We start from the raw sequence: 13,983 nt of genomic DNA on the forward strand, positions 1-13,983 counted from the left end.
TTTTTAACATGATAGCCCAAAAAAGCAAAAAAAAATCTACCCATTGATTGTGCAGGTCTTTTCTTCTGCATAAAGCAAGTGGTGATGATTCCTTTGTATATTTTGTGCAGATTGCGCAATAGAATAATTACTGAAACAAGATACTGTAATTTTTTTCTCTCCTAATACTGTCCTTAAAAGAAACTGCATTTTATAAGCATGCCGCCTTTACTGAGGAAAGTTTAGAACTATACCGGAGAAGGCTCTCCTAATTGCTGTTGCGAATTGGGTCAGATTCCATTAATAGAGAGACAGAGACAGATGTTGAAAGTGAGAAAGAGCAGAGTGCTACACTCATGACACTTGTGTTAATTAAAAATAAAACGCCTGATTGTTCACTGGAAGTTGGAGCCCTACAAAGATGTGAAGGAATGGCAGAGAAGGTTCAAAGGCATGAAATCTGAAAAAGAGAACAACTAGGTTTCATTTGTAATTTATTGGCCCTGTGGGAATAGTTTTCCTTCTTTTACTAGGTCTTCATCCTCTCCTATTCAGATTATCCTCAAGCTGTATTTAACATCTTTCATTACCATTATGATTTGGGACTTGATTTAAATTTAAATACATATATTTCACATTGTTCTTTATTAAATCATATTTCTTTGGGGCATTTTTTTCCATAAACCCTAATGTCTCCAAACTTAAATAGGTTTGGAGACAATTAATTCAGCCTGGAGAAGATTGGCTACCCTGAATATACAGTTGTATTGTTACTGTTTTTGTAAGCAATGGCAAACAGCACTGTCTGATAAATCCATAAATACCATGTTGAATTTCTGCATAAAAATAGTGTTTCTAGCTTTCCTGCAGAGTTGCAGGGCTGGGGGTAGGTAAAGGGAGGGAGGGAGGGAGAGCCTCCCTGTTAATTGAACAGTGTCACTGTTACCCCTTCATGCATGAATTTTCTTTGCAAATCCATTTTTCCCCCACAAAAAATAGAATATCAAACCCTTTTATACTCTTTGGTTAAAGAAAGAGGCTCAGCTATTTTTAGATGGTTATAAATTCTGAATCAAGAAAATTAGAACTAATAAGACTCTCATTATAACCTAGGGTCCCTTTTCCAAAACTGAGACCAATCTATGGCACAGAATCGAATTGGAATTCCACCCCCAGAACCTTGAGACCGGTATAGTGAGAAGACCTTACGGGAGACATGCAGGAGGGGAAGGTGCTAGACCTTACGGGAGACATGCAGGAAGGGAAGGTGCTAGACCTTATGGGAGACATGCAGGAAGGGAAGGTGCTAGACCTTAGGGGAGACATGCAGGAGGGGAAGGTGCTAGACCTTATGGGAGACATGCAGGAAGGGAAGGTGCTAGACCTTAGGGGAGACATGCAGGAAGGGAAGGTGCTAGACCTTACAGGAGACATGCAGGAGGGGAAGGTGCTCTGGTCAAAGGAGTGAGCATTTGCAGGGACTGCCATTCTAGCTTTGGTTGTCTTTGAAATCACGTCCTGAAGTTCAGAGTTAAGAAAAGTTCAAAATGCTACATAAGCTAAATACTTTTTCTTTTTTAATAAGAAAAACATGTATGGAAGAGAATTCTTTCCTGCTGGTGGTGAAGTTAGCACCACCTTCTCTTGGCCCCTGGAAGTGGAATGATAAGAGGAGGGTCTGAATGAGGCTCTGCGTGGCGTGCAGTCCACCTGGCAAGACTGCAGAGGTGTAGCGTCGTTTGATGAGTGGCACCAAGTGGGGAAAAGTCTAGATGAGGAAGGGGTTTTTGTGCTTCAACTCTGTTATTTTTAATTCTGATTTACTCCCAGGTTGAATTTAGTATAAGCTGAGCATCCCCACACTGTCTGTGTAACTGCTTCTAGAAATTACTGTAAATTCCTTTTAAAGTTACATACGGACAAGTGGAGCCTGTCTCACACAGGGCATTTTTTTCTTTTCAACTTCATAAATTGTTGTAATAGTTACCTCAACACCTAGAACGTTGCTTTCCTTGCCCTTTTGTTTCCAGATTCTGTGTTGTTAGGAAAAACTGTCATTCAGCAATGTGTTTGTTTCTTTCTAATACTCTCCCTCGCTTTAGAAAACGTACAGTCGGACCTCCTCCACAAGTACCAGAGTAAAGATGACATTCTCATCCTGACAGTGCGGCTGGCTGTCATCGTGGCTGTCATCCTCACAGTGCCCGTGTTATTCTTCACGGTGAGTAAGAGGCCTCCGAGCTGTCGACATACAAAAAGCCAAGGCCTCCCCTTTTCTCCTGTGTTCAGGAGCCCGCTCCAGAGAAAGCCTGCTGAGGGTGACTTCCCAGTGTCACTGGAACCATATATAGTAGGGAAGGACCCTGAGACTCGGTTAGGGCCCTTCAGAGAGAAAGTAGGGTCAGTGAGATAGGGCAGGCTCTGATGGAATAAATCTTAATTCTCATAATCTCTTCCTTCTTCACAAAGAAATGTAGACAGAATGATTGTTTTTAAAGATTTTATTTATTTACTTGAGAGAGAGAGAGAATGAGCATGAGCAGGGGTAGGGGCAGAGGGAGAAACAGACTCCCCACTGAGCTGGGAGCCCGATGCGGGGCTCGATCCCAGGACCCTGGGATCACTACCTGAGCAGAAGGCAGACGCTTAACAGACTAAGCCACCCAGGCGTCCAAGACGGAGTGTTTGAATCTTCCTCGTACACGATGAGAGAACAGAAAGGGACTGGAAGAGAACACTTAGTCATAGATAGAAACAGCAATTACCCCTCACCAAAGCAAACTACCTATTTGTAAATAAAAATACTTTCCTTAAATCAAGACCTTTGCTTGTAATACTGTGCAAGGCTTTGCAAAACATTTCACAGATTCCTGTGCACCAGTACATGAGTTTCTGCTGAAAATGTGGAGGTTGGCAAGCCGGAGGCCGTCACGGAGTCTTTGTTTTCTTTTCCTGTAGGTTCGATCATCTTTATTTGAACTGGCTAAGAAAACGAAGTTTAATTTGTGTCGCCATATCTTGGTTACCTTCATACTCTTGGTGATAATCAACTTGTTGGTGATCTTCATACCCTCCATGAAGGATATTTTTGGGGTCGTAGGTACGGCTTGATGACTTTACACTTATCAGTGCTCTACAACAGCTGTTTAGAAAGCTAAAATTTCACCATAACAACATCAATTTTTTTTCTTATTTTACAGGAGTTACGTCTGCTAATATGCTCATTTTCATTCTTCCTTCATCTCTTTATTTAAAAATCACAAGCCAGGATGGAGATAAAGGAACTCAAAGAATTTGGGTATGTCTCATGCCTGCCACTCTGATTTTTCTGATTAGTTTTTCATGTAAATTAAAAATTATTTATTCCCCAAATAAATAGCCCATCTCTCCCCTACCTGACCCTACTGGTAGCGACCTCAAAAGGGGAGCAGTCCTATAGTTTTCCCCTTTGGGGGATTTAAAATACCTTATCAGAATCTGATCTATTCTCTGAAAATATGTTACTCTTACCGTGTTTTAACTTTTCCCTGAGCGAGGGTTGGGCCACCTGGGAAACTGGATGTTGTCATCGTCTCTGTAAGGCGATGCCTTGTCTTCAGCAAGCTAGGAAAGGGAGAGGGACTCAAAGATTAAGGGCAGCCCACTGCTTCTGTACAATTCGTGGTCATGTAACTCCTTCCAACAGCCCAGGGAATGTGGGACGCCTTAACTTAAAATGGCTGAGTTAGCTTAAAGAGCCTTTTTATGGTTTGACAGAAATACTTTGGAACAACAGACCTGGATTCAGAAACTACCTTTCTACATTGGGATTCTTGTTTCCAGGTCTGATGAAGTTCAAAGGCATCTTGAAGGTGGTGCACTTGGAGACAGTAAGGGAAGCAGGGGTGAAGTGGCTGCTACATGAGTACCTTCTGGAGCACCATTTTGTTTGGCCTCGGAGAAGGCTTCTCAGCTGCCCTCCCAGATAGTGTAAGCGCTCCAACTGCACGTATCACCCGAGTCAACAGACCCGGGTGAGAGATGTAGGCAGAAGGGATCATCCTTGTGCATTTAGGAAAAGCAGCACTGATGCTGGTACAACATCTACTTCCCCAACAGGATTATCCCTGAAGCCAGAAGTCCCAAATCTTACTAAACCATACCAGTAGGGGCTTCACAAGGACAGAGAAGGAGCCCGTCAAATACACTCAGATTAAATCTGAACATGGTAGAGGCCTGTTGCTCGTGAATTCTCTGGGCCTCCTTAACGTTAAAACTGGTAGTAGGATCTAGCAGATAGCATTAGACAAGGGCTCCTGTCCATGTGGGGCCCCACTGGGAGTTAGACCAGACCTGTGATGGTAAGCGGTGTACAGCCCTGCCTACCATTTGCCTCTTCTCCTTCCCTTAGCTCTATCCCCCAGGTTCCAGTCCAGCCCCCTTGGTTCTCCTGTTACTTCATCCTTCTTCCTGCAAAGCTCTCATTGGATACCTTTTTTTTTTTTAATATTTTATATATTTATTCATGAGAGACACAGAGAGAGAGAGAGACATAGGCAGAGGAAGAAGCAGGCTCCCTGTGGGGAGCCCCATGTGGGACTCGATCCCGAGACTCTCGGATCACGCCCTGAGCCAAAGGCAGATGCTCAACCGCTGAGCCACCCAGGCATCCCTCATTGGATACTTTTAAGGCCAAGCAATTTCTAATATCATGTTCTCCAGATTTTGGTCCCCTCTTCTGCCTTCCTGAACTCTTAAAATAACTTAGTTGTGGACACCCATTTCCTATTTCACTTGCTCAGATTGACTTTGCTTTTATATAACTTTTTTCCCACTTTTCCAAACAGAAATGTTTGCCTGCCAATGATAACTAACCTTGGTTGGTTCATAAAAAAATAACAAAATGACCTGTATATTTTCAGAGGCTTTTTTTTTTTGTTTTGTTAGGAGCTTAGTTTGAAAGAAACTATAAGGATACCCAGAGAGTTATAGAATGGATATTTGTTCTGAGGTGACATGAAGTCAAAGATCAGAATGTGGAGGATGGCCCTGCATAGCTAGTTCTTGTTTTCCCATCCTTGAAGAATCAGATCCACACAATCTTGGGATGATTCTCACAGTTCAGCAATGGTTGTAACAAACTCCAAATTTTGGGGACACACAAAGAAGAGGGAAAGTATTTCTATTTTTTTTCCCCAGGTGTATGTGGGAAATGTGGGCCTCACTGAAAATAACCCATGCCTTTGTGTTGCTCCAGGCTGCCCTTTTCTTGGGCCTGGGGGTGTTGTTTTCCCTGGTCAGCATTCCCTTGGTCATCTACGACTGGGCCTGCTCATCAAGTAGTGACGAAGGCCACTGAGACCAGCTGAGGACAGGAATCGTTCCAGCCCGCTGCCCCGTCATGTCACCACACATCAGCAATCTCTCATCACTTCTTTCGCAAGTTTACAGAAGCAAACAGAAATTCACAAGACACCTAAAATGGAATAACACTTCGGTAGCAAAACAAAAAACCTGTTTGTATAATGGTTCCTGTTCCTCTAAGATTTGGGATCGATTTCAGGATTGTGGTGTTTTTTTGTTTTTTTTTTTTAAAGTTTCATGCAATTGTATTTCTCAGTATTCTTCACAATCAGTTATTCTTCACCCTCCTAACTCTATTTTTTGTGACTTCATGGTCCTTTAGAACTTTGAAAACATAATGATCAATCATGTTTATTTATTATGCATCTGGATTCTAAAATAATTTCCCTGCCGATGTTCCACTCACACCATCTGTACCTTTTTAGAAGAGAAAACGAATCTTGAATTGTATATAGTTATTTTGCTTTACAGAAAAAAAAAATGGTTTCATAAATATTTTGCCTACTTTGGTTAACATAGCACACAGGGATAATCATAAGAGAGTGACAGGGTGTGTGCCATTGCTGGATCAGAACCTGCCCAATATTTGAGGTGGCTCTGATCAGCTGGCAGCCAGGTTCCGGCGGGCCAGTGGCCTCACTGGTACTACATCCTGCTTCATGCAGAGACATTCTGCAATGAGTGTTCTCAGCTGGGGAGGGGGTGAGAATGATTTCTTACCTTGGTAAATATTTTAAACTACACATTTGGGTTATCTAGCAAATGGAGTTTTGTTTCCCTCTTGGCCAACTGTGTCAAATTCCAATCCAAGTCACCTTCCACTGAGGGAGACCTGTGACACCTTTGTAATAAGTTGAGAAGCTAGAGTATTGCAAAAAGAGCATCCAAAATGCCTAAGAAAATATTCCTCTGATGCAAATAGCCTTCAACCCTATGCCTGTATTGTTGAAGGGAGAGAAGACATTTTCTTAAATTATAAACCCAGCAGCTTTTACTCATGTCCACCAGCTTTTTGCACAGAGAATAATGTGTATCTAACCAAGGATGATCTAGGATAAGTAATTCCTGTTTTATATTGGGTACTTTAGGGGGTCTTTAAAAGACTTGTTTTATATCTATAAATTTAGGTTATTACAAATATAAGATTTTTGTACCTTAAATAAGCCTCATTCCTATTTCTTCTCCATCAACAATCCACTCAGAGTCTTGGGGAAAAAATAAAGAAAAAGAACCTTCAGATATAGCTTTTGAGAAGAACCTGTGACAAAATCAGTGTACCTTCCTTCCCTCCGACGGGGACTTTGGTGCCTGTGCTGTCTCCTCTTCTCATCCCTAACCAAGGGGTGGGCCATTACCGCCTGCCCAGCGTCACTCACACAGAAGGACAGCGTTGCCTCACACCCTTACCCCAGCCCCACTGCCTCCTAAAGGGGGTGGAAGGAAATTACACAGAGACTGAAAAAGAAGAGAGTTGGGGACAAGGCATAGCTTGGAAAGTTGGAGGACAGCAAGGAAACCCAGAATCGCATCCCCCCGAAGCTGGGCCACCACCTGTGATTGGACAGTCCTTATCACGCAGTAAGAAATGTTTGTGCTCTTGAAATAGGACTTGTGGTTTATTCATATTCTGGTTGAATTTCTGAAACTTGTACGTTCACTGAGCACAGATTTCTTATCCAGAGATAAGTAGGATCTAAACCGTAGAACCTTGGCGGGATTTCCAAGCACTTAGCTCTGCGTTCTGTTCCTCCTTCACTCAAATCCCCAAAGATCTTTATTCATCATTCCCCAGGAGTAACAAGGAACTGTCCCTCCCCCATAGAAAAGGCAGGCATCGAAGCACCTTGTGATGGAAAGGTTATTTCCTGCATTTCTTGGTAGGATCATCATAGCTTTTAATGTAATGCTCCTGAGTTCTATCCACGTTAGGTCAGAGTTCGGGTAATTAGATAGGAATACCTACTCATCATGAATACCTAGCCTAGTAAAATCCACAGCCACCTCTGGCCTTTTCAGCAGTGTCTTCCATATTGGATGAACAGGGAGAGAAACTGAGCAACACGAGTCAGTTGGCCCTCAGAGGCTCGTCTAGGGCACCGAGCAATGAAATAGCCAGGTAGTGGACTGACCCTCCGTTAAAAAAGTACTGAGTTTAGTTTGCAAGCAATATTATGCTACTTTCTATTTTCCTCCTTAATTTATAACAGCTCATTTGACACAAAGTCAACTTAGAAAATTGTAACTCTTGGGATGTGTAGTGATATTTTTGGATCTCTGGATTTTCTGTGTCAGTACAGGGAACTTTTATTATTATTTAAGATATTTATTTAGAGGAGGCACATTGTTGTTGATGCCTGTGATACTGCAGGTTTTTAAAATCTTCTTTGTATGTTTATCTAAGTTGAGTTTTGACTGAATATAATAGACCCTACTGTAATTTGTCAAATACCACAGATTAATCACATCATTTGTGTGGGATTAGCTGTAAAGTGTACTGCAATAATTCTTCTTGTTCAGAATAGTGAACTGGTAGCCAAAAATACATGTATCACAGATGTTAGGTAGAATTTAAACAACAGTCAAGTGCTATAGAAGTTTTTCTGCTAAATTAGTAGACTAAAGAATATTATACCTTGGCCATTGGGAGCAGCACGTTTTCCTTTGGTAGCTAGAACCTTAACACTAGTGAACAGTGCCAGTTTCATACTTTGGATTTAGACCTGTTCTCTAGTTATTATCACACAATATACTAGTAAATCCCTAATTTAACGTAGTGTTGGGAGTGGGGTAGTAAAGTGTGTACGGGAGAGAAATCGAATCTCATTAAACACAGGCTGTCCCCGATTTATAAGTAGATCATGTTGCAAAACCCTGTTAGTTGGTTGTTTGCAACCTGGAATGTATTTTCCTCTAAAAACCAGGTTATACATGGTGGTTAGGCCCCAGAGCAGCTAGGAAGGATGATCAAACCCATCATTTAGCAGAATAAGGATAATAAAGCGTGATTGCTAAAAAGCCTAGCCACCAGAGAGAATACTGTTTCTAAGGAGTATTTGTTCAGAGTTGCCAAGAAGACGTCACTCCTGTTCATGGAATCTGGACGGCCCACGCTAGCCACACACCAGCTGCTGGACGGTGGGGGGAGGGTGACCACCAGTTAGTGGAGACCGTGTGGCCTGAAGCAAGGTCTCTGGCAAAGGAGGGAAGAGTTAAGTCCAGGGCCACCAGAGAACCAGGTGGGAGGAGGAGGAAGAGGAGGAAGAGGAGGAGGATGGGGCCTCTTGTGGGTTGTAAACCGCCGGGGACGTTCATTCCTCGGCTGGTGTCCTTTCTTTTGCTTAGAGGTCTCAGGCTTGGCCTGGCTTTTCTGTTTTGTAGGACCTGTTGCTCCGTGGTTTGTGCCCCCTCACCCCACCCCAGTTACAGGGCAGGATGCTGGCGCAGAGCTTCCCCCGAGTGCCAGCACACAGCACTTCGAATGGGTTTCGGGCTAGTGGACCGTGGTCTAGCCGCCTAGTAAGCAGGTCGCTGTCCAAGAGGCTCTCTACTGACTTTCCTTCTCTGTGTTTGCGGACCCTGTTGAGAAAGGCACACGTGGGTGACGGCCACGGGGCTGGGGGTGGACAGGGGACTGTGGTGGGATCCCTGTGTTTGAGAGGACACCGCAGAAATGGCCCCCACAACTGACTTCCTTCTGGAGTTGGACTCAAGCCTCTAAGGCCGTGGTTCTCACAGAGTGCTCCCCGGATGGGCCGCAGCAGCAGCAGCACCTGAGGACTTGTGGGGATGCAGGGTTTGGGGCCCCACCCCAGAACTAATGGAATCAGAAACTGTGGGGGCGGAAACCCTCAGCAGTCTGGGTTTGAACAAGCCCCCCATGTAACCTTGATGCACGTCAAGTCAGAGAACCACCACAGGCCAACTTGTCTCTCTTTGCTTCTCCCCAGTCGTCCTACCTCAGAGTGCGGTGCCTAGGAAATGTTGGTGCTGACGCACAGTCGTAAAGGAAGGCTCCCCGCACTCGGGTCTACCGGGCTGAGGTGCACTGGGATTACCTTTCTTTTGAAGCTGTGAAGACATGAAAGTGAAGTGTTTCTGTTTTTGTGGAGAACGCAAAGAAAACCCCCTTGGTAAATGTGGCCTTCCATAGAGGAGATCCTGAATTCGTGCCAGGAGTTAAGTTCTCCACAATGTTCCTGTGCGTTGTGTAATGATCCATCGTGCCCTCCTTTTAAAGTGAATTCTCTAGAAAGGTATGCACCGCATAAGCATCGACCAGCTGCTCGGAGAAGGCCGGGTTTCAGTAGGTCACAATGTTGGCCACTTATGGGGTGGGGAGGAGGTTGAGGACACCATCAGGTATTTGATCTCATGCCTCAGAGCAAAGCCACTGGCTTCCCTCAGTTTATCAATGGAAATGGCTTGAGGCTTGGAAAGGGCGGAAGCTTTGAGAATAGAATGCCTCCAGTCCACTTCCCTGTAAACTTGTAGCCACTCTCAAAACAAAGAAGACAGACTACATCATTGAGCAGGGCCAATAAATGGTTTTCCCTATGGATGGCAGATCTGAGGATCCTTCAGCAACAGAACATACTTCCTCTAAAATACACGCAGTGAATTATTGATGATGACATAGGGCTTTAGGTACAAATTGGGAATGGGGTGGCTAACAACGGAAAAACCTCCCTAAATCTAAAAGGGAAAGTGCTTGAAAATTGTAAAATTCACAAAGCTCAGTCCTTCTCCTTCTTTAGGGTTTTCTCAGAGGAAGGGCTGTGAACTGGGCCCATCTGTCTACAGGCTTGACTTTGTGTTTTTAAAAGGAAGAATCTATGCAGCTGAGGTTTATTGTAGGAAATATTTCATTTGTATGTAAATATGTTGTAAATAAATAGGAGGCTGTATATTTTTGCAGTTGTTGATTCACACTGAAATAGAAGTCTGCATATCAAGAATCTAGTATCTGCATAACGAGAATAAATGTTGTCATAGATATTAGTGGTTTTGTTTGGGAATTAGGAAAATTTACATTCTTGCCCAGGTAACATCATCCTCTCAGTGTAAACTTGGATTCTAAAAATCTTACTTAATTGTTTAGAAAGCAAAATGTCTGAGAAATAGTTGCATTGATTTCTTGTATTAAGATCAATTATTTAAGAGATAATCCTCTGAGCTACAAATAAGGAATATTTAGACCCAAATTACTGTCATATAGACATAGATATACCCAAAAGGACAAATTGTTTCTTCATAATGCTCTTTTGCCGTTAACACTGATACCACTACACAGTATTTATGAAAACAGAGGTTGGGGAGAATTTTTCTTTTCAAAATTAAATTGAATTGCTGCATTTCCCAAACCTTGGGATCTTTGACAGGGGGAAAAAAACCTGAATATTAACTATGAGCACAAATTTGATGGGGGGGGGGGGGAAAGACCTTTATTTTATCAAGCTTTTGAAAGTCTTGCATGTTTGCCTTTCATTTTCAGCGTTGACGCCAACATAGATTGTCTTAAGTCATTTTTTTCCCAAAACACTTGAATCTTGATCGTTGGTACGTAGTCCACGCTCCAGGGTCCAGTTGTATTTTAGACTTCATATAAGTCCAGTATGTGTAGCACACCACTGTTTTATTAATATAAAAACTTGTAAATGACTTTCAGATGGGTGATAGAAGTAAGTCACAAGTCACAAAACCTTGGTATTCATGGTTAATCAAACAGTTTCTTTTCCCCCCAGGATGTGGTGTAAATAAAGAAATATTAAGAAGTTCTGTTCTATAATTGCTCTGTTAACATAGTTTTTAAACATTAAAAAATGTGAACTAAAAGCATTTTTGAGTTTTGCCTTCATTCTTTTGGGATGCAGTACTAAAATGGGGGGCATTTGATTGTTGGAGACAGATTTGCACACATTTGTCAGTGTTCTGGAACGTTGTATGTTCATGAAAACTTATATTTACATATCCAAACTTGAAAAACAATACCTCTGATAGAAATCTGATCTGAAACATATTACATATTTCTCCATTCTTTGTAATCAGGGTAGACTAAACATAATATTTCCCTTTTAAACTCAGGTTCATCTTTATGGATCAATTTCTTTTTTTTTTAAGATTTATTTATTTATTGATGATAGAGAGAGAGAGGCAGAGACACAGGAGGGAGAAGCAGGCTCCATGCAGGGAGCACGATGTGGGACTCGATCCCAGGACTCCAGGATGGCGCCCCGGGCCAAAGGCAGGTGCTAAACCGCTGAGCCACCCAGGGATCCCCTATGGATCAATTTCTATGTTATATTGTAATAGGGACTCTAGTCTTACTCTCCTCATATTGTAGCCACCTGTAACAGAAAATTCTATCAACGCCTCCATTTCTCTGAACTATTATGGGGAAAGCTTCTGCACCTTGACCTTTTCTTTGTCTATTCCTGGCTCCTCCTCCATGATCTTAGGAAAGGTTTATCAGACCAGCAAGATGGCCAGATTCTGATATCCAGATTCCTTTTGCAGATGGGGTTAGTGCAAAAACAACCTGGACCTTGATGGTATGACTGGGTATGCAGCCCTTCTTGCCTCTCCCTGAGCTGCCTGGATGACAGCCCATTCTGCAGAGCACAGGTGCATGTGTGGATCTCAAGGTGGAAATTCGGGGCACAGGAGCTGTTATTCCAAATCAGCTTCATTGGCAAGAAAGCTGATATTTTTATACATGTATTCCTTGTCTATTCCTTAGCCAATCAAAACCCCCGAGGCAAAGAGTATAAGTAATTATTACTTTCAAACCCAAGTAGTTGTTAAAATGCAAACATCCAAAAGGCCATTGAATATATGAGCTGGTTTTGTTCTAAATCAAAAGATTCAATCCTCCAGTGCTTTTGACAGTTCTGACTTCTTCCACTATTACTCCGTGAATGTCTGCCAATACTGTTCTGTTGTGCCCTGTTTTACATATTACAGTCTGGGTCAGGGTTATTCTCTCTCTACCTCCCCTATGGGATAAACTTCAGGCTCATTGACTTTGCAACTCAAAAGACCTATTTACTTACCTTCTAGACTCATAATTGTATTTTGTCTGGTTGGATAATCTGGAAGAGGTTGACGAGACCCAAATAGCAGGGCAATTTTTTTGTATACCAATGTTTTATCATTAGTTAGTTTAAATTTTAGACTAATCCGAATTGGCAGGACAATCTGTTCTTCCTCTCTGGGCTCAGTGTAACATCAAAATAACCTGTCAGATTACCAAAGTGTATTATAAAGCTGTAGCACCTACAACAGATTTTTACTGATGTGAAAATAAATAAATAGATCATAATAGAGAACACATAAATGGTCCAAATAACACCAGAATGGTGGCCTTTAAATTAATAGGGGAAATAAGGGTTATTCAATAACTATGAAAAAAATGATTAGCTTTTTAAAGAAAGTAAAGCTAGGATCCTCTATTGCCCCTTATATCTAAAGACGGCTCGAATACACAACACGTGGGCAAGTATGTTTTTTCACAAGTGTAAACCCATGACTCTCATAAGGCTGTCATGCGTCAAAAATTTTATTTAGCTCACTATTAATGAAGGAACAAGTAAGATATTTTAAAAATGGTTCAAAGGATAACTCAAAGAACAGACACATACATAAGCAATTGGGGGAGCTGAAATGAATTTGCTAATAGACACAAAACTGGACTAACCCACAGGGAAATCAGTTGCATCTCCACCAGCAGAATTCTTTTACTTCTCTGGGCAGTAATCATTTCTACATCAGTTTTGCATAATTTACAAGGCTATAACATAATTCAAAACCCCCATCTCCCCAAAAAGGCAAAATATGTACAGAATCAGCTAACCCAGAAGAGATATCAAAAGTATTCCCAGTAGCCTTTTCTGCTGCTTCCAAAGTCTTTCCAATTTCCCTAACGGCTTCCTTTTTTTGTGACTATAAAAATCTCAAAGATTGTTTTTGATAATAAAAAAGGGCTGGACTCATTAGGTTTGGCCTGATTATTTTCTTAAGTGAGGCAAGTATTAATCATATAGGGTTCTTTGAATTTGCATTTAAAACTCATAGCCATGTAGTACTGAACAGCTACTGGAGCCACAGAATTGTATGTTTAATGTCTCTATTATTTACTAGCTCAAGGCTGGGAAAGGAACCCCAAGAAACTACCATATTTTGCTTGCACTGTCTATAAATTTGAGTGAATTCCTCTCTACTTGAGTCCCGTCCCCCTCCCTACCCTCTGCCCGGCCCCATTTTCACCACCTTTAAGGATTGTACTCGGCCAGTTTTGCTGGGATGGTTTTGTAGGCATTGGCTCCATAAGTAAAATAACCTTTGTTCCCTAGAGTTGTTTGACATAACTGACTGAGCATCATTCTCGAATATGACATTCCAGGAAAGACCATTGTTACACGATCAATTTTTTCCAATTATGTACTGGTAGAAAGGAAAAGATTCTTGTTGAACCTATGCAAATAAGTATATTGCTGTGAAACAGTATGGGAACTCAGCTTTTTACTTTGGTGGGTGGAAGAAAGGTCAGTGAGAAGCAGGGAAAAAAAAAAGTTTAACTTCACCTTACAAGAGCAGGGTCTACTGGATTGTAGATTAAAGGTCACTTAAGAAGAAAAATGGCCTCCTTATGGATTCAGAAAATAG

General features: G+C 41.9%; 1 protein-coding gene across 8 annotated transcripts in view; it reads left to right on the forward strand.

Moving 5' to 3' along the window:
- Positions 1–10,749, forward strand: part of SLC38A1 (solute carrier family 38 member 1) — a 69,208-nt gene extending 58,459 nt beyond the window's left edge. For 6 of the 8 annotated variants that reach the window (XM_025477371.3, XM_025477368.3, XM_025477365.3 and 3 more), the window contains 4 exons: positions 2,082–2,200; positions 2,938–3,079; positions 3,180–3,277; positions 5,216–10,749. In XM_025477371.3, the coding sequence (XP_025333156.1) occupies positions 2,082–2,200; positions 2,938–3,079; positions 3,180–3,277; positions 5,216–5,317 (461 nt within the window). In that variant the 3' untranslated portion in view covers positions 5,318–10,749. Of the gene's footprint in view, positions 1–2,081; positions 2,201–2,937; positions 3,080–3,179; positions 3,278–3,801; positions 3,949–5,215 lie in introns of all 8 variants that reach the window. The other 2 variants (XR_007406347.1, XR_007406348.1) reach the window with 2 other exon arrangements.
- Positions 10,750–13,983: the final 3,234 nt, after the last annotated feature.

The sequence above is a fragment of the Canis lupus genome, chromosome 27, assembly GCF_003254725.2.
Source record: "Canis lupus dingo isolate Sandy chromosome 27, ASM325472v2, whole genome shotgun sequence".
Taxonomy (NCBI): Eukaryota; Metazoa; Chordata; class Mammalia; order Carnivora; family Canidae; genus Canis; species Canis lupus.